The sequence below is a fragment of the Mytilus edulis genome, chromosome 2 (genome assembly GCF_963676685.1).
Source record: "Mytilus edulis chromosome 2, xbMytEdul2.2, whole genome shotgun sequence".
Taxonomy (NCBI): Eukaryota; Metazoa; Mollusca; class Bivalvia; order Mytilida; family Mytilidae; genus Mytilus; species Mytilus edulis.
In genome coordinates this window covers 42,059,434-42,082,101 of record NC_092345.1, presented here as the reverse complement: position 1 = coordinate 42,082,101, position 22,668 = coordinate 42,059,434, and the positions used below count along the sequence as shown (strand labels likewise).

At 30.4% G+C, this 22,668-nt stretch overlaps 1 protein-coding gene across 1 annotated transcript in view; it reads right to left on the bottom strand.

Annotated features, from left to right (window-relative positions):
- The window catches only part of LOC139510196 (FMRFamide-like neuropeptides 7), a 31,990-nt gene that overhangs the window by 3,252 nt on the left and 6,070 nt on the right, over window positions 1-22,668 (bottom strand). The window contains exon 2 of the mRNA XM_071296654.1: window positions 9,230-9,317. Within this exon, the coding sequence (XP_071152755.1) occupies window positions 9,230-9,314 (85 nt within the window). The 5' untranslated portion in view covers window positions 9,315-9,317. The remainder of the gene's footprint in view (window positions 1-9,229; window positions 9,318-22,668) is intronic.

Sequence of the window (22,668 nt, the reverse complement as noted above, 5' to 3'; positions counted from 1 at the left end):
GTACACTCTATAATGACTCCAATAAAAAAATATTTATGAATGCAAAATAGTCTTGCATCTTCTAAATGACAGTAACTTCATCGGTAGAATCATGAATACAGAATGTCACTCCTTTCGAGGCACTGGGTATTTTTCTACCAAGTTATCAAGTTATGGTAGCAATCAAAATCAGTGTGACTGATTAATTTATAAGTTTTTTTTAAAGCACTTGATTCATTAATTTCATAGAAATTTTTTCGGGATGGGTATTTGAGTCTGTATATTTACTGAAAGCTTATGAAAAATGAATCAGCTGTTAAACTTAAACGCTATAGATATGCATAACGCAGTCAGGATTCAAAAAATCTCTCCTTTACCCCACCTATTTTTATAATCGCGAAAATGGATGCCACTGTAAGGACGACGCACTGTCCATTCAGCTTGTAAAAACCAATAATTTTATCCACATAGCACCATTATCTCTCTTTCATGACAGTTGTATTTTAAAAGACACTATTAAGCATCATGTAGTGTACTTTTACGCCTTTTGTCAACATAAAACTATTGTCTGATCGGTTTTGTCTGGTTGAATATTCGATAGTTAAACATTAAACGAATCCTTAATAAATATTTCATTGAAAGGCAGCCTTAAAATATTAAGAGGTTGAAACCGAATAAATATAGATAAAACACACCAAATATGAGATTTTGTTTTTATATTATACATTTTAAAGATCCACTTGTAAAGTCTGACGCCAAGGGCTTTTGTTATTTTATATGCCAAAGAAATATCATTCAAAAGCATCTACTCTGTTGTTTTAACTCCTTAGAAAGGTTTAACGCTTGACCCATACATTTTCTTTTTTACTACTGTGAATTCTCAATATTTTTCTATCAAAATGTAGCCTCAATATTTCAAACATTTAGATATTGAGGCAAGATGGTGTCTGAAATATTGTTGCTTTATACGTTTACAAAACAAAACTATCAACTCAAAAACGACTGGACATAAATATGTGTTCCCGATTTTCTCTTTTTGATGGGATTGTGTCCTATGTTTAGGATTTATTTCTCAAAAAACCTATTGCCGAGGGCACACATGCAAATTAATGTTTTAACAGATCGATCTTTTATCTTTCTGTGCATTTTATTTCGATGGAATTTAAGATTATGCACAAAAAGTGTTTGCACCTAACATAATCTACTTTTTAGCCAAACTCTTCATATAGTTAAGAAGGTTACAAAAGAGGGGCGAAAGATACCAGAGGTACAGTCAAACTCATAGATTGAAAATAAACTGACAACGTCATGGCTAAAAAAAAAAAGACAAACAGACAAATAATAGTACACAAGACGCAACATAGAAAACTAAAGACTCAGCAACACGAACCCCACCAAAAACCGGGGCTGATCACACATATAACATAGCTCCATACTATAAAATAAGCATAAACAAGCAGATGAGATGCAAATAAATCAATCAAATAATTAAGCACCTACTCTTCACTTGTAAAGCGCACAGAAACAGATGTAAACAATTCAAATATTCCCTTTCTTTTGTTTAGTTTCGACTGGATATCAAGCTGAACGACGTTACTGATCAAATTAATTTTCTTTAAAATTATAAACTTCAGAAACATGGGTTATTTATAGAGAGGACATCGTCGGTCTGCATATATGAGGCTGAACGGTCTTGCTTCTTCGAAAAAAATCGTATCCGTAATTAATGACTTAATCACTTCTATTAAAAGAGTGTATAGCAGTCAGGATTCTACTTTGTCAAAATTATCCCACCACCTTATTTGTTTGATCGTGAAAATGGAAGCCATGGTAGTTATGACGCGCTGTCAATTAAGCTCTTGAAAACCGATAAATTTATCCACATATCATCCTTACAATCCTTTCATGACAGTTGTATGTTTCACATCTTCCTATATCTATTAAATACAAATGTATATACTAGCCATTAAGCATCATTATTGTATTGTAATTAATGTCTTTTGTTTAAGACATGTAATTATTACCTGACTGGTTGTAAGGAGGAATTTTTGAACAGTCCATAAAATACTAAAAAATCTAAATAAATATTTCGTGGAATTAAATGGTACAGGTTGAATAGAAAAACCCCAAAATAACAAGTACACGGAAATGCCATTAAAAAAAAGCTATGCATAAAACAGATCGACAAGAAAAATCTTTTTAAGGGCTCTCAGCAAAAATTTAAAGGAGTATTTGTGAAAGGTGTGTACCCCTTTTGAAATGCAAACATTTTAATTATAAATAAGTGAACGAAAATTAAATACTATTCCAAGTAACATTTTTAGCAGCACGAGCTTGAGTTATGTTGGTCAAACACGGCTTATATATTGTTATGGCTCATTAGAAAGGTAATTCAATTGATTACAACTTCTGTTTTGGTCTTGTGAATTTTTAATGTTATTATAGCAACATGTAGACTACATAGATAAAACATAATTGAATTTGAAGCTAGATTATGTAACACCTATTTTTTAGTTTTTTAGACAAAATAAAAAAACGCCTGAACATAAAAAGGTACACACGACTGTCACTATTCGATAACAAGTTTTCTTCTGTCGGTATTGTTGTAATACAGAACGGTGTGTTCTGCTTCCTGATATTTTCAATGGGCTTGAATTTAAATGAATTTATTTTTAAATATGATCTATCTTAATATCATTTTTACAGTATAAGCCTTTCGTTGCATGTAATTATAGATACCAGTACACGCAGGTTATGGTGATTGTTGATCATGGGAACATTCTACGAGGTTAAATATGATTTACGAGTAGCTAAAACCTCAGTTAAGGGTTACTCCTTTGTTGGTAAGATTCTATATATGTTCACCAATTTTCAATTCATCTAATATGTATTTATAGTACATGGCATATAATTGATAACACTTGTCTGCGGGTAAAAATATGTACTTATCATGAAGAGAGGATCAGCGTGCTTTGCATCTTTGTTATTGATGATTAATTGAAGTCTAGGGGTTATGCAATTGTAAAGATGTCACTTTGCAGTTGTACTTCTAGGTTTAACCCTTTCAGATGAAGAATCTAGTTTGGCAATGTCTTTCATGTTCAAGAATATTCCTCAAAGTAATAAATATATTTCAAATTTTTATTTCATTAATTATATTGAGGGTTTCTTAATAAAGGTTTCTTATATTTTGTTTAATTTTGATTCTTTTATTTAATTATCATCACTTGGATTTAGTCCTGATATCTATGATGAGTTTATTGGCAAGCTGTAGGAAAGGACAGTAAAAAAGTTGAGAACAACACCATTTTCTTATCAACGGGTATTTCATCAGATCAGGCTGACATCTTGTTTGAAATTGAATATAAGAAATGGAACTCTTTATTAGAGAAGATAAAAATGGCTAAGTTGGTATATTTGAATTGTTTACATTTGTATGTATGGGCTTTTAAAATTTAATGCAGGTGAGTTATTTAAGATTTTTTGCATCTCATAAACGTGTTTTATACGTCATTCATAGATTTTTTTTATATTAAAGACAACCGTTTTACTTAACCATTCGATTATGGTATGCACAAATAATTGTGTATCTTTTTTGTGCATAAGAACAAATTTCGACAAAAAAAATCAACTGAAAGATAAAAAAATATATATTTTTATAGCATTCAATATCATCTCTGGCCCTCGATAATAGTTTTGCGGGAAAACAGGAAATAATCTTGTATCAAAGAGAAAGTCGTGAACTCTTTTATATGTACAGTTGTGTTTGGGTGACTGTTTCGTCTTGTAAATGTATAAAGCAACAATATTATATACACAATCTCGCTTCCATTTCTTTTTTTCATACATATTTAGGCGATATTTACAATATCATTAAAGATTAACATAACTGAAAAATCAAATATATGGTTCAAGCAAGACAACTTTCTAATGAGTTATAATAACATAGTAGGTGTGTTTGAGTGACAAGTTTTGATACAAAATAACAAAAAGCACTTGACATCAGCCTCTTTACAAGAACCTTAAAAATTGATATCTTTAAAAAGAAATGTCATTTTTTGTCTATATTATCTAGGTTAAATCGTCTTCAACCTCTTTAAATTTTTGTCTCCCCTCCCATATAATATTTAATTATTTTATTGAATTTTTGAAAATTTACCCTGACAACCAATCAGACTATAGACTAAAATTGATAAAAGGAATACAAATACACTTCATGGTACTTAATAGCTAGAAGATACGCTTGTCTATTAAAATACAAAGTATGTAAGAAGGATATATCAGGTAGATATTTTTTTTTCATGAGTTAAATTGAGAGCGTGTCATCCCTACAATAGCTTCCATTTTAGCGATTGAAAAAAGTACAACGAGGAAAAATTTTGAGGAGTAGAACCTTGGCTGAGATAAAGTATTTAGAGGTTACATGATATTACTCTCATAAAGGGGCATAATTGTCCAAATAATGTGACCAACTACGAATTTTAAATTCAATTAGCTTCGATGAGAACTATAGCCGTGCGAGTTCTTGCTTATTTTTCATAGTTTTCACATTCAATTGACATAAGTCCCCAACCAAAATAATGATAAATAGGGTCTGCGTTTCGAACTCATCCAATATAGTGTTGCTGTAATTACATTAACGGCTCGAATTATCTGCACCAGATGTGCTTTTTATAACCAATGTGAAATGTTGATACGAAAGCGTTTACAATGTTGATTTTCCATATTATAAACCTATCATTATAACCGAAAAAATATTCAGACAGTGCTGTTTTTATATGGTTTGAAACATTGCTGATTTTAACTTTTGTCATATATTTCATTTTAATAGTATCTAAACAAAGACTGTAGTTGTCAGAAAAAGGCCTATCTTCGAATTCCCTCTAAAAATTGCTGATGTTAACCCTCGGTAACTTTATTAAATTCAAATCTGAATTGTAAGTATGAGAGTGCTTACAATTTTTAGTTTCCAAACTGAAATTCAAAAGCGCTTACGATATTAGTGATCTTTGTAATATACATGTAGTTCGTTCTACGTTGTGATCTCAAATAGAAAGATAGGTGCAGCAAAGTAAATAAAACTGATAGTAATTTTCTCCAATAAAAAAGAGCCACTAACTACCAAATATTTTCTCGTAAGTTTTAAAATCTCTCCTCATCTATCACATTTTTATTTAGACATTTAAACGATGTCATTTAAAGAAAAATCTAAACAAAAGATGTAAAGTTTGATATATTGTAACAGACGTGTGTATAATAAAGATAATAGGCGCCGAATACCATTAAATCATAAGATTATCGATAATCATGTATTAGTATTTGTCCTCGATTGTATCACCACCGACTGAAAATTGTCACGGAATTCGACTGACCCTGAGCATCACGACGGGTGCCCATACTGAAACTGGATCTGCTTACCTTTCAGATACACCTGCGAATACTCCCATTTTTTTGTGGTGTTTTATTTACCCAATCTTTAGTTATTGTTTTGTTCCACCGATGTCTGAAGGCTTTAAAAAATCTTTCAGATTTTGAACCTGTGAGTGAAACCAAATTCAAGACAGATTACTCATTATTCTTTAATAAAAAGAAGTGTACGTCTTTGAGTTGTAACAGATCTTAAAGGTCTAAACCTGACAATTTAAAAGATATCAAATCTTATCCACTTAGTTTTTATTTCTCCTAAGACTTGGAGAATAGTATAAATTTCACTTTTGTATAGACTTCAAATATTCTCTTCAGTATTGATAACAAATTAAAAGAATAAGAAAAACACGAGATGCTTATCTGTGGTACTGAAAATTTAAACAAGACCACTGGCAAAATTGACAAAGAATAACATGCCTGACTGACCTTAACACATTTAATAGACTGAAATATTTCTGACTGAAGACTTGTAATGGTTTAATAGTATGCAAATAAATAAAAGGAGTTGTGGGTAAAGTCAACGAAACGGCACTCAAAGAATGCACAAAACAAAGAAATCTTGAGGTCAACATACAGTCTTCAAAATAGACAGAATAATGATGTCTTTACAATATGTCGCGAGTATAGAAATAGAGGGAACAAATAAAGTAGAAGACCATGAAAAAGGTATGTCATTAACCCAATATCCTGTGAAACGACTGCATTCTCTTTAGTGCTCTACTTCATAAAAATCCACTTGAGCGGATTACTTACATTTTTTTTATGCTGTGGTCTTTTATTGCTAACTTTACGGTATGTGTTTTGCTAATAGTTGAAGACCAAACGTTGACCTGTAGTTGTTTACATCCTAATATTTTGATCTCTGATGGAAAGAAGTATTATTTGGCAATCATACCACATCATCTTATTTCTATATTTAAAATTCTGATGGTGTAACCTATGATTCATTTCTGTCTTATTTTATCTGGTTAAGACTATGTTTCCACATGTAACCGTTTGAAGATAATTATCTATGCATAAAGTATGATTTATGGTGAAGTTGAAATCATCCCTTCGTAAATTTTACGGACGCCATCACGAGTTGGTTGACCGTTATGGAATAACCGTTTCACAAATGATATCGGATATTTTCCTTACGTCGTAACTACAATCCCCTTCCCTTTCATGAATATGACCTACCGAATTAGACTATTTACCGGATTTGTAATCACATAAGCAACACGACGGGTGCCACATGTGGAGCAGGATCTGCTTACCCTTCCGGAGCACCTGAGATCACCCCTAGTTTTTGGTGGGGTTCGTGTTGTTTATTCTTTAGTTTTCTATGTTGTGTCGTGTGTACTATTGTTTTTCTGTTTGTCTTTTTCATTTTTAGCCATGGCGTTGTCAGTTTGTTTTAGATTTATGAGTTTGACTGTCCCTTTGGTATCATTCGTCCCTCTTTTATGTCTTTTACTGGAGATTTATAATGAAAAATAGAGAGTCTTAAATCAGTTTTCCATAGGAATTGAATAGATTATCGGAAAGTATATGTAAGGAATATTATTTGTTTATCATCGCTGTTTAATCCCAGATTAACCATTTCTTCTTTACAATGATATTTGCTTAGATGCGTATTAAAATCAGTGAATACGTGGCTTTTAAATATTAATTTTGGGTATTATTCGTTAAATTCGATAAATCTTCAAAAACAAATTACTTGAGATTTTTAAAATTACGCTGGTCTTTTTAATTTATTTTTGCTGAATATATAAGTCCATGTATTGTGCGCTGCCTGGTGATTGATTTCGGAATTAGAAATAAATATGAAGAAATGAAATGTAAACTCAAATGGACTATACAGTCTAGTGTTTTCGAATTGTAATACGGGTATAATGCCTGCATGATCTTGTTTTTAAACAGATTAAAGCTACTTACAGTGGTCATATGAATCTTGAGAATATGAAAGTCGGAGATGCAGTTATGATAACCAATAAGACAACTACTAATAAGAGATCAAAAGAAGTACAATAAAGCATCTATACGTCATCATACCAGCCATCAGACAAATTGCAAAACACATGCCGTATAGCAGATTATAACATACTCATATATGCCAAATAGCCAACAATTCAATCGAGAAAAAATATGTTCAAAACAGCAAATCAAAAACAAACAGTATATAAGTTAGCGTCAATAAGAAACATTAGGCATTAAGCTTAAATCCTAGGCAATAAGCTAATGCCTTTAAAACATATTTTTATTTAAATGAATACATGTCTTTTATTTACTCGAATTTATATTTTAGGCATTAAGCTTAATGCCTGCACACATTTTTCAGAATTTAAGCTTAAGGGGGTTCGCGGGTCTAAATCATTTATATAGGATTTCTCTATATTTTTCTATAAATGAACTTTATCTTATAGTTAATAGAAAAATAAAATAAAAAAGTGGGGTCACCGTTCATTTGCGCTCACAATCTGCCTTCGAAAGAAGCATACATTTTTGTAAAGGTGTTTTTTTTTCTGTTGAAGTAATAGGAGAAATAAAGGTAATATCGAAATAAAAAAAAGAAATTTATTACAGAAATCGCTCAAATTTTACAATAATTTAGTTTAAGTACAGCTTATATGGAAATTATAATAAAAAAGATAGGTCACCGATGAGTTGAAAAAGATATTTCAATTTTAAAGCCAAAAAATGGCATTTTTCCACCAAAGGGAGATAATTTAGAACTTTTTCAATGATGTATACATTTTAAAAGTCATCTGGGGCCAACACGAATTGATTGTTTTGAAAGATTTTTGTACCATATGATAAAGTAACAATTACAAAAGGAAATAAATAAAATTTGTAATGAAAAACAAATGTTTGATTTTTTTCTGAAATTTTTATACCCTCGAGCCTCCTTAAATCCTAACATCATTTAGGCAATAGACTTACTGCCTAGGCGTTTTAGCTTATTGCCTAGGATTTAAGCTTAATGCCTAATTTCACTTATTGCCGCTAACATATACATCAACAACCGACAAGCCTAGACTTACAGGCTCCTTACAGACACATACAGAATGTACCAGTCTTAAAATAGCTTGTGGACGCCAAACTGTCTCCGTATGCTATATGTGGTGCAGGATCTGCTTACCTTTTTGATTGGGTTCATGTTGCTTTGTCTTTAGTTTTATGTGTTGTGTTTTGTGTACTATTATTGTCGGTTTGTCTTTGTCTTTTTCTTTTTTAGCCATGGCAATGTCAGTTTACGTTCGACTAATGAGTTTGAATGTCCCTTTGATATCTATCGCCTCTCTTGTACATATTTTTCTTTTATTTTTATTCTTTTGTGTTTTTGTGTTGACACGTCACTGTATGATGACAATCACTGTATGATGACAAGGTTACGAATGTCATTATTCAATGTATTAACCTAAAATATGCCATATGAAAACGTTAAAACATTTTTTGAAGGTAATGTCAACTGAGTTTTAACACAGAGTGTGGTATGGTAGTTTCAAGTGCAAGCTGTCAGTAAGAGTGTATGCCACATTATCAGTATAGTATTGTAATTTCAAAATATTTCTTGCCTTATTCAATAAACCGGATATCAAAGACAGTATATTGTTCACATCGAACCAATAATTTAAGTGATTATTCAAAAGTACCGTGTGAACTTTACGCAGAAATATGCAAATCACAGCTAAAAGCAAAACAAAAAAGCATTTCGTAGACCACTTGTGAAGCTTCGATTGGCAGGTGATATATACAACTACTCATGATAAGTCCGGTAACAATAGCCAAACAAGAAATCATACAAGGAAATGAACAGTTATGCTATATAAAAAATACTTACCGACTTTACTTTCAGCTGTTAAAGCAATTTTTATAATTGCAAAGAAAACTGCAAATCCATAAATTAATATTGTTTTTGTGTCCATTGTCTGAAAAGAGAATAACATAATATCATAAAAGTACAGTATGGTCTCGAGTAAACGATGATAGTCCGTCGGAAGGGGACGATAAATGACTGACCCGTGTTAAGAGAGAGCCATATCTCTTGCACGTTAAAGACATCCTTGTAGATTTCGAAAAAGAGCAGGCTTATTCCGCTACAAGACAGCACTCGCACCCGCAAAGTGGAAAGGGATTAATATAAGTTGCAAAACTTGTTTCCCAATCCACTATAAAGAAATATGTTTAAACTAAAAAACTAAACAAAATTAAACATTCACATTGAACACACAAAAGACAATGCAAAACTCCGAACTTTACTGTAAAGGACTGATTGCATAAAAAATTCAAATAATGCATCATACTATCCGAACTCTGCATATTTAATTAAAGTGTTGAATGCTGTTTTAATAAGGTACGTTTGAGAATAGAATGCTTTGTTTTTGAAGAAAAGAAAAAATACGAAATGAAAACATGTGAGGTTGGTAAAGTGCTTCTTGTTAAAACTAAGATGGTTAATTCCTTTCATTTTTGTACAAATATCACAAAAACAGAATATTGAATTCTCAAATTTGCAAATTTATGATGTAAAAAATTTAAATCTAAAAGTAAACCTTCGGCAGAGTTGAACTTAATACCATTCTACGTGAAATTAATTGTATGTCATAACTGGAATTCACATGATGAAGAATGATGAAGATGTTGGATTTTAATATAGATTGCTCGTAAACTATGTATCAAATTTCAATCATTATTATACATGTTTGTCAAACGATGATATGTTTAATACTGCAGCTAGCACCCTTCCTGTTGTCTTTATTTACCAAAGTTAGTAACATATTGATATATCGTGCAATGTCGTTTTCATGTCATGTCACTTTTCTTCACATCAAGGGATCGTCTAGGGATGGGAAATTCGTTTTCTTTTCGTGTTTGATTTCTTGAAAAACTTGTAATTGTAGCCGGTTTTTTTCAGCTGCAGAACATAAAAAATTGTTTGAAAAAAACTCTCTATTTTATATATGCACGAAACTGTTGAAGAAGCGAAAAACCTCAGTCTTCCTCATTTTCTTTATAAGTTGATATTTTCTGACATAACTTATTTGATGTATACGTTTTTGAAATTAACAACATTTAAGAAGATTTTTTTTAAAACACGACTGTGTGTTCGAAGCGTATTAGAAATGATTCTCTATATATATTTTCCAGATATTCCTTTATTTGTCCCTGTGCTTTTATGTTTCTTTTGGTTTTATGACTTTTGAAGTGACTCGTTATTGATCCATCCCTGTTTCGGGGCTTTGACTTTGAGTAGTATTGGTGAGGGTAGGTCTTGCCATTCAATTCGGACGTACAGGATTTTTACAGTGATGTTTCCATACAGTTTACCCTATTTACATTTTAGCCGTTTTACATAATATGATATACAATATGTATATTATCATCTGTATAAACATTTTTGTTGAAAATTCTTTAGTATGTCTGTGATGTATGCTTATACAATTTGTTGTTGCTAATTATGGTTAAACATTAACCTATCATGCCGGTTTGGGTTGCTATCTCAAGTTTGTCGATATATCGGTATAATAAACAATCGCAATACACGTGAAAGGTTTAGCTAACTGCCTGTACCGAATCAAGAATGTCTCAGTTGTTTTCACTCGTTCCGTTGTTTGATTTTTTATAGACTCCCTCACTTTGAATTTTACTCAAAGTTTGGTATTTTTGTTATCCTTTTTTCTTCTTTTAGAGACGCACACACCTAATACATCATAATACAAAACAAAATGAGCCTTTGAAAGCAGATTTGGACATTGAATACATTTGATTAATAGTAATAAAAGGGCAGTTGTCACTTTTTATTTCATGCAGATTTTGACATGGAATACATTTGATAGATAGTCAAAATAGGACAGTTGTCATTTGCTACTTAATGCAACTTTAGACATGAAATAAATTTGATGAATAATCAAAAGAGAACAGTTTTAATTTTTATATCTAATTAACGTTTAATGTCGTTATAGATTCATCTCAGTCAATATATGTCCATTAACAAAGTTTTATCCTGATAAAGTTTCAGCTTTTGATTTACTTTTATAAAACTCGTGATATTGATGACGTCTAAAGAAGCTAAATCTGATATAGTATGTAATAAATTACTCATTGTGTAAATTTTCCAGGAAATTTACTCCCCAAATTAATGATTCTTGTCGAAGAGAGGTGAACGATGGATACTTTTCATTTCCGAAACCACAGCTTAATTTGAAATTCAATATCAATATCTCAAACATTAGTCATATCTCTAGAAAGCACTGTCATCTCCTACTTCCCTTAATGGACTATGTTGTTCTTTATTTCTCTAAAATTACTCAATCTGTAATGAAACTCTTAAAAAACACATCTAAGCTAATGCTAAGAGAATAGGTCATATCAGCCTCTTTAAGTTATGGATGAATTTTATTAAGATTTATATTTTCTTTGCATGTTTTAAAATTATTCCCTTTTTCTTTAAAATGGAAAGGCAACAAAACCTGTAATATATGAACTATACTAAGACATCAAATATATAAACAAAACAAAAGATGAAATTGGAATTACCGTAGATTCGTTCTTTGTTAATCATATAAGATGAATAACTGGTGATTATAATGTTAAAGTCAAATAGTATATATGAAATTATAATGTCATTATGACTGAAGCAATAAAAATTCTTAAAATTTCAAAAATAAAAAATAAAATTTAATCCTTTAATATTATGGTATTTTAATATTGGATATACTAGCATCACTATTGTGGCAGAATTGTCATCTATTATGTCCCTATAACGTCATAACATGTTAAAATTGACTTTTTTCATCTTAAAAGTGTTTCGAATCTAGTTTAAAAAATCTATAGTCGTATATTTAAAATCATCACATATGTGTAAATGCCAAATAAAAAGCAGCAAAACATCACTTGCGCAACAAACATTCGACCTAATCTACAATGTATATCGATTTTAATGATGATCAGGCGTGCATAAAAGAAAAAATGTCAATATGAGTTAGGTCCAATTTATTGCTAAAGTGTTTATGTGCAAGACATTTTAAATTGGCGTCCGCTGTCCCTCCATAGTTTTAAAGCGTCATATGGCTTTATTAGAAAAAAATATAGGGAAAAATAGGAGGACATGAAAATAAAATATGGCATTGTCATTTTCATTAGCCAAACAAGAATAAAATAGATGAGTATTTCATGAATATGGATTGGATATTATAAAATGAGAAGGAATTTAGAAAAAAGGATTGACTAGATCGCAATAAAGGACCCAATTTTGCGTATTGTTGTAACTATATAAATAGCTAGAAAAAACTGAAAGCAATGCTATTTATAAACTTAATTGTGCACATAAGCAATATCAAGAATGTGTAATGCATGGCATTTTCCATACATGGTCCCTTGCCAGGCTTTCCGTATTATGACCTTCCTAATCAACGTCCGTGTATTTGAATCCCGGATCGAATGTATACAATATGCGTTTAAATATATGATTTCTTCGTATAACATAAAAGTGCATTAATTAATACAGTACACATACACTTTTTGGAAGTTCGTAGTACTAAACTTGAAATGTTAGTAGCAATGATTTGTAGTATTTGTTGGTCATAAAGTTTAGACTTATCATAAAACATGTGTCCTTAATTTTTTGGCATGAGTTTTAAATTGAGGGAGGCATGCAAACATATATAGATCACATCATAGAAGTATATAAATGTTTAATTATGTTACTCCCATTATATCTCGTAATTTTATAAATGCTTTTGCAGAATCACTTAAGTCTTCCGATGTAAACGACTTTATATAAGTGCAAAATCTGTAAATGACTTTTATCAGGAAGAAGAGATTTTCATAATGTAATTTAATAGAAGATTACATATTTGATAACTATTTCCTGTAGACACCTTATAAGTGCACAGGATCATAGAATAGCCATTCAAAACCCATATTAATGTTGATGTCAGGTCCTTTCACATAGAGAGCATGGCCGTCTCGACATGATCAGATGGCAAATAAGGCAATCCCTTAAACTGCTTAAATAATTAATCATTATTGCCTTTTGTTTGACTGTATATTCTTCATGGAATCTTGTAAACACACATGCATTTGAAAATACAACTATCTTATTTGTACTCGTTGGTGGTCAATGACAAATACATACAGTCACTGATGGTTTCTTATTTTGTAGATTTGATGAAATTCTAGAGACCAATGATGATCTACTGGATAGTTCTTTACATATTTTTTTTACGTACAAGAGATTGTAGTCAAATAAAATAAGAACATGGTATTGATATACTTGGAATATATGTTTATGCAACTTGAATCGATAGACAAAATAACGATTCCAAAAACATTTGTCAGATACGCTCGAAACAAAAAAATATTTGAGAAGTAAATAACGCAGACATTTACGTCCATCAAAACCGAAATAGATACAAACAAGACCTCCAAGATTTTAGAATAAGATATGTATTCACACTTGCACACATAATGCGTGTTATATCAGAACATTTGCAATAAATTATAAATTGGATGCATGCAGACAATTTTTAAATAAAGGCAGACAATTTATGTTTCTGAATAAAAGCAGACAAATGAAAGATCAATGAAACATCTTTTGCATGTTCAGCCTGTGAACCAAGATATGATGTGACGGTACGGCAATTGAGCACTTTTTTTTATCTCCTTCAATACATCATTTAAAATGACTGTATTATATATTGGACCTTTCATAATTTGATATGTTCTTCTAATGCGCTCAGTATGGTATGACCATTTTTCTTGTTTGTATTTTTTAACCTTGTGTCATGAACATAGACTACATATATTTTCATTGTCATATCAATTGTAATTACTTAATTCTAACAAACTAGTCTGAATGTATTCCGATGATTATCGTTTAGAACAATTTATTTGTCTAGCCGTTATATTTTTAGAAATTTGAAAATAGAAAATGTAAAGCGCATCTCTTGACTTCTTTTACAGCATATTATAGTGAAGTTAAAACATCTGATTGAAAAATGTAAGCACCACAAAATTGGAAAGTCATGGTGTAACAAATACCCGTGTAGTAAACAAGTAAGTTTGTAAATCTAGGTGTCAATTAACAAAAAATAACTAATTGTTAACGACTAATTGATTATAAGACATATGATATTCTAGGAAACGACAGTACTTATATCGACAATTTGGTAGTAAATCACGTAAATCTACATTTGTGTCGTGTTTGGTAAAAGCATTGTTATTTTACATATTGGTTATGTCATTAGTATTTCATCGGATTTTTGTCTCACCTACATCCACCTTGTTCTTTTCGTATCTTTCAAATCTTAAGTAAATAAATGTTATCAAAATACATTTCTATGATTTACATTTTTCATGCAAGAGATATCAAGCACATCAATACTCCTAAATGAAAAAGAAAGGAAGTCTGGGTCGGAAATTGAAATAAATACGAAATTCCAATAAAATGAAACATTTTCCATCAGAAATTCAACTATAATGCCGACATCCCAAGACAGGTTCTTTTGGGATATTCAGGATTAAATATGAAACATAAAAAAAGAAACTTATGTATAAAAAATGGCATGTTTATATGGTCTTTATAATTGACGGCTGTGGACAGCAAGATTAAGAGTTCAGTTAGATATAATATAGCTACTCTGAAAAGAACGAGCTGTTACAGCTAAATGGAATCACTGAATTAATTTTCAGGTTTGTTATCAGTCAACCATAGGGTTGTTCTCTCATACTTCAATAATGTCATATATTATTTGTTTCTTGCAACATTTGACTTCATAATTAGTTTCAAAAATTCAGACAGCTTACGATGAACATGTTTTTATTTTTAGAGACGGATGAATAAATAATTATTACTTCTCAAGTACGTTCTATATAAAAAAAAAAGAAGCTAAAATAGGTCATTCTAATAATATTTAGAGGTAAAACTATCATAAATCAATTGAATCAGATAGTTAATAAATATGTCTATATCTCATTACAATGGAAAAACTTAACTTTGACCATTGCAAAAGGGAAATGCATATTAAACAAAAACAATCAATGCCCAGTTTGTGTACGGTTTGATTATGGGTTTTTTTTTCTATATTTAATTTTGGAAGCAATACGTCCCATTTAAGTTGATGTTTGATTTTCTTTGGTAGTTTACGTTGTAACACATTCCACTGGAGAAAAAAGACAGTTTAAATTAATTTTTAACACTTGATTGGCAACTTATTTAAAACACCTGAACATATTTGGCAGAGATTTAAAAGACGTAAAAACAAGATAAAATTGTCGTTATTGTATATTGAATTGTTTTTAAATTTTGATTTTTTTGTAAAACGTAGGCCTGATTTTAAATAAATATTTTTAACATCTTTACTGAGACATCACAGAGATTAGATTAATCTTCTTGGATCTAAAATATATTATATCCAATTTCTACTTCAAACACCTTAACAATTATTATTTTGCGACAAGTGTTGCAATTTAAACAACACGAGAGGTTCTGGACTCTGACAATACCAATTTTGGTAAAACAAATCTATGTTGCAAGTTAAATATGTTTGACAAACTCGATAATTATACAGCAAATATTTTTCGTAAGCAGTTGTAAATTTACGTGAAAACTTTATTGTTTGAATACAACACCATTTTAATTATTTAAAATTGATTAAGTGCGTAAAATTCAATATTTAGACGGTTTTTGTCCTGATAATTCTCCAATTTCAATCAACAAAAGATATAACAAATGTTTACATTGTACCCTTCAGTTGGTAATTTCATCACAATTTACAATTGGGTCTTTAATCTAACTAAATAATGTTTATCTTCGTGTTAAAAAGCATTGTTGATAAACTGACTCCCACTAAAACTACGATCAATATTTAATTAGTAATTGGTCGCCTTACACAGTCCTACCAATAAATTCAACATAAAAATCAAAGTTTTAATACCGTTCATTACTTGTATGCAAATTTGTGTTTAACACTTAGTCGGAGATATCGATTTATGAACTATTTATTATGCTTTGCTTACTAATTCTCTTTCAAATCCATTCAGTAATACTTCATAAAGCACAAAATCGTCTTGATAGCTAATTAGCTCTTATCAATATTTATACAAAACCGATCATATCTTTTTCAATTACTGTCTGATTTTCAGTCACCAAATAAAGTTAAAACCGAAAACAAAACTCGTTTTTTGATCATGAGACTAAGTCATGAATTGCCAACCAAACGTGGTCGATGGTAAGACACTGAATCAAGTGGGGGCAAATATGATAGCATTTACCATTTGAGTTATACTCCACTTCATTTTAAAATGTCGTTGGATGGCAAATTATTGGAAGCAATTCTTTTATGCCAAATTCACACCCCTTCCATATGATATTACATATCATTTTAATTTAATGTTTTTATTTTTTAGTAACATATTTTTGATTTTGTAAGTTGAGAAAAGTTAGTATAAAGTAAAATAACAAAAATACCAGACTCCAAGGAAAATTAAAATTGTAAAGTCCATTATCAAACGCCGAAATAAAAAGCTTAAAGTATGTTAGTAAAGTATTAAATGTATCACCCTTGATTGAGTCAACAACGGTTATCATATCATATAAATCGCATTCATCTTTAACGTTACAAACAAGGCTTCAAAATGAATATTATTTATATTTTGAATCAATTGTTAAACACTTATTGATATTTGAATCGAAACGAGTCACAGGTAAACAATAATGTTTGTCAAAATTCTCGAACCAATGCATGTATCTATCATAAACTTAGTCTTCTGAACACGATTTTATCATTTTAATGCATTCATATCGTATAATCGTACAAAAAAAATCGCTCGGTCTGTTATGACGTGAAAATATGGCAGCTAATTAATTGTCGTGTTTTATAGCTGTAATTTACCGATTGTCATCTTTGTTAACAATCAACAGTGAAGCATGAATATTGAGCAAGTGTATAACATTTACAATAAGATAATAATTAATTTCAATGACAGGTCCATTCGTTTTGCGATCATCGGGTTTTTACGAGAAAACTCAAATTGAATTCACCGTATACGGAAAACATATCGGCGAATTGTTTACTGGAAGCAAACAATTATAGAAAAGTTTTTTCTTCTTCTTAATTTGGACAAATTATAGAATTTTCTTTTCTTTTTTTTTATCTTCTATCATTAGCAAATATATTTACAAGGACAAAACATTAAAAATACCATTGATCTAATGAAATCAGGCCTTTTCCAGTTATTTTGGCAGATAGTTCCAATGTTGTGCTGTCTGGGGTTGTGCATGCTATTATTTTTTTATCATTGATTTCTCTCTTAGATCGGTTATTTTTGTCTTATGTCAGTTGTTTTCGTTAGTTGCTGTCTGTTATATCTGGGTTTTTATGGTTTGTCTTTAATCAAGTCGTTGGCTTCATCGTTTGAATTGTTTCGCATTTTGTCATGTCGGGGCATTTTAGAGTATGGTTTTTGCTCAGTGTTGAAGGTCGTATGGTGACCATTTTTTAAAAGTCCATACCTTTTGAACTTCAATTGATAACTCATTTCCTTATTTTATATTGACGCCAACATTTGTGTGTCTGTCCTTAGTGTTTTGTAATTTGACATATTTTTTTCTCCAACTATTCTTTTATTCAAACCAAGGCCATTGATTTCTATGTTGAATTGTTTTACATGTTGTCATTGCAGGACCTTTTACGACTTACTTTACGTTCTATGTTTTGCTCATTGATAAAGGTCAATAGGTGAACGGAAGTTGTTCACATTTTTGTTTGTCATATAGTCCTTTGTGGATATTTGTCTTATTGACAATCATTTCACATCTCTTTAATATCAAATTAAGAAACATCTTTTGTTCTGAGAATGGGTCGCCTTCAATTGTATCATATATCAATCAATGTAAGTTATGAATAGATATTGGCATATTTACTGTATGGCTTTTGACGAGTTGATGTATAAATAAAAAGTACAAATGTATTTATAACAAATAATTGGAGTTTGTATGCCTTTGTTGTGAGTTGTTTATTTACGTTGTAAGAATCATAATTACTGTAAAGGAATATAAGATTCTTGTTGAGTTTGTTAGTACTTTTCGTCATGGGTTTAAAATTTGTTTTTTTCAAATAAGCAACAATGTTGGCATGTTTATCTTGTTTAGTGGTCTCACTTTTCTTTAATGTACCGCCGTATAGCGCTGTGACTATAACGGAATGAAAATAAAAAGGAACATAAAACAATAAAAGACTAGCTAAACAATACCATTATTTGATAATGATACAAAAATATTTAAAAACATTTTCATACAAATTCAACTTGTCCCGATAGCTAAAGGTACCTCCATAACCGATTTGACCACAAGTTGGATACCATATGTTCCTTATTCTAATATATATTGATTTTTGAATGACTTTTATATGATTTGCATATAAAAAAATATCTGACTTGCAATGGTTCGTTAAAATGTTTCCCTGGGTTTAAACTTTGTCGAAAGTTCTTAATTGAAATAATGAAAAAAGCGCTACAGAACTATTACTTCTCTTCTATAGCATAACAAAAAGAAATAATGGCCAGCAGAGCTTCAAAAAATGTATTCAATCATAAGAAATTAAAATTCCGTTTGGGTTAATAATTATAAGGATTAAAAACATTTCTGTCTATGGGTTATCGATGTGTAAACAAGGCAACTGACTCACAAAATGTAGAAAAAAAGTCTATCGTTTTATCCAGATTATGAGTTTAGCACCATTAATAACCTCTAGAGAAACGTTTTTAATCCTATAATGTTTACTTCGTTCAAACTGAGCATTGAACCTCATTGTTTATTATTTTTTTTAGCAGAAACTGAAAACTGAATGAGGTACATTTAACTCAAATGTATGTTAGTAGCACTTCCTTAAAATCAATAAAGTTAGATCGTTTAGTCAATACTCACTGCCTTTCAATTATAAAAGATATGCAATTCCTTCCGTTATTTTTTGCACAAAAAAATTCTTTTTAAAATGAATTAAGGTGAATACCTGACAAACAAAAAGAACTAAACAAACCATAAATGTAAATGTGTGGTTCTGAATGATAAATACTATAATATTTTAACCGAATTGGATTTGTGTTTTACTGTTTTATATAACGAAAGACATCGTTCCTGTTACACTGTCCTATAATCTTATAAGTGTTGAATTCAGATTTCTTAATTAACTGTCCCATTACCAGTTAGGAGATAAAAACATTTTGTCAGTGAGTTTTAGTAAGTAGCATCTACAAAACCCACCACTAAGGATAGTCATACACTTTTATGTATTTTATAACCAAATGCAAAATGGTACAGTTAACAAAGTAGCTGAAGAGAGAAATTCGACATTTCTCATACTATTGCATGCCATGTATCTGTTTGCTTTTTTGTTTTTCAATGATTTTTTTAATTTGTTTTCTTGATGAGGACTTCCGAGATTATTAGTTATAAAGCTCAACTGTGAAACCCTTATAGTAAAATATTGTTGTTCATATATCTAAAGTCAACTTTAAGTAAAGTCAAAGTTACAAATATCTTCAGTACATATTTCAAAATTTGATTTGACATGAGCCCTGGATTTCAAGGGTATCTTATGACTAAGGGTTGTCCTGAGATGACCTAACTAAAAATAAATTACTGATATCATTATTGTGTCCTTTTATTAAACCAATCAGATGAGAAGTATCTTAAGACATTTTAGTCTAAAGATTATGGCTAACAACACGCACTACAGGATAGTCATATAATTGTCTTTATAAAAGTTTGTGATAAGCTTTGCCATTGGAAATGTCTTAGAAAACTTTAAAATACCTAATATTTTATACATTTTGTCTTTATTCGTAAATATTTTTTTTCACATATGATAAAATAATATTTGATTAACAATTGACGTGCTAAAATGACTGAAAAATTAATTGTTCATGTTAAACGATAATATATAGCTTTCTCGGCTAGGTCATTGATGTCAGTTGTCATTGACGGAGGTAGCCGACGTATCAGAAGACATAAGGTAAATAGGACTAGTAATCGTTTGCTTGGTTACGCAAATCCATTTGTTCATTCATCTCGGATTCCGAAGGGTTGTTTTGTGGTCACCAATTGGTTTGTTCAGGTTTAGCAACATTTCATCGACCTTAAAATTTTCATTGTTTTAGTTCCATAAATGACATTATAATGGAATAGGTAAGTTTAGAACTCAACATATTTTCAGAAAACGTCTGTATTTCTAAGTATTCAAAAGTCATTGGTATTTGCAACCCTGCTATTGTTGCATACATATTCACTATACATACCAAAGTGGTCTTAATTTTTAGTTCTGTTTATACAGACAGATTTGAATATTCATGGCTTGACATATAAATATAAATAAATAAATCGTACTGAAATCATTTACAATTTGAGTTATTGTTAAACGTCACAAACAATTTTAGAACGTCGACGAAACTCGTTTATCAACGTCGAACAGTTGTAAATAAAGAATTGATTAGGAAAATGTCACAAACTATTATCTATGATAGCAAGTATCAGTAACCATTTATCATGACAGAAAACAATTGTCTTTCCATTATCACATTTTCTACATTCTAAGTCATTAATGCTTTGTTTGATCAAACTGAGTTTAGCAAGGATATTATCAGTTCTACATCAGTAGTCTGTCTCGGGCTCAGCAATTTATAAACAAGACTTGTTTATTTGTCCACTTTATTGAAGTTATTAATACCTAAGGTCAACTGACAGTAATTAATGACACAGTAAGGAACCAGTTTAAAAGTTTCTAGCATTTATTAAATTATCATTCAATTTACCCGAAACAACCCCTAATTCGTATATTGTTAATGTGAATTTTCGTATATTGGATGAAACTCATTTCTTGCAGCTTACATTTTAGACTTTCACAATCTCTCGTCAAGTCAACCCTCGAAGAGAGTGCATGGTATAAAATAGAGCAAAAACCAAAAACCCAACAAACAAACAAGCAAAAAAGTTCTGACCTTTTCCACTGAATTTATTTTGTCTCCATAACAAATCAATCACAGAACAATGTTCCTTCTCCCTCCTTTTCAATTACGATGACAAGATGAATTTATGAATTTCTATAACCTCCTCCTTAGTGAGTTATTCAATTAATAGGTTCTGACCACTTGACTCGCATGATGCCCATTTTCTTATGTCATCCACATCGAAGTCAATCAGAAATTCGAAAAGAAATTACCAGTAGAAAAGGTGGTTTGTGATGTTTCATGTATTTGACTAATAATTCAAACTTACATTTTACATAAATGACCAAAGTTATCCTGATAGCATGCAACCCATACAATTAACTTAATGAGAACGGTCAAGCGCTTACAGCTTTCAATTGTCTATTTTCCGGTTATCCCTAATCTTGAATGCAACACTTTTATATTCGGAATCCTCTAGTTGTATCCATGTAGTGACTACACTATTTTTGCCTGCTAATCCGTACTTTTCTTTTCCTTTTTTTACATAAGGTTAAGAAACTGTTTTTGAATATCTAATAAATTTCTTGTTTCGTTTTTATAGTTTTCGAATGAAAAATATGTGATGTTAAATGTATGTAAAATCTATAAAGAATCATTTCCCGCCAAATTTGCTAGATAATATTTCAAAAAACAAGGACACGAACCTTTCATTTACTTAATGCTTTTTAAGTTTTGTTGTTTTTATACTATCAATTTACAACAGTCTTTAAAAAAATCTTGTTAGTTTCAAACAGATGACCAGGCATTCTTGAACTTTAAAGTCTAGTTTAAATATACAGAGCCGAAAAAAAAATCAGATAAAAACGGATTATGATGTGTATGATAAGTACTGAATATTATATGGAAGTTTTATTAATTCCGGTCAGTCTTTTCCAGATATCTATAGTTCTTCTACGAGAAAAATCTTCTGTCTTTGGCTGTAGAAAATGTTTTTTCAATTAATACGATTAGATAATACGGACTATAACAGATATAACATGTCTTTTGTTCAAATGTGTTATTGATGATAGTTTCGATGTCGGTATTGAAAAAAAGAAAACACTTCCCAAAGATTTCAACAAATTAATTTGTTTTTGGTCAGCAGTTGTGCTGTTAATTTCTTTAAGTAGTAAATATTCAATAAAATTGAGTATTATAGATGTGTATATATGTTGGTATATATAAACCAAGTAGTTTGTTTAAATTAGGGTTCGTTCTAAATCAAGACAACACTAGTTTACCGATGATTAAATAACATATATCAATTACGAAGACAAGACAAGATAATTAACACAA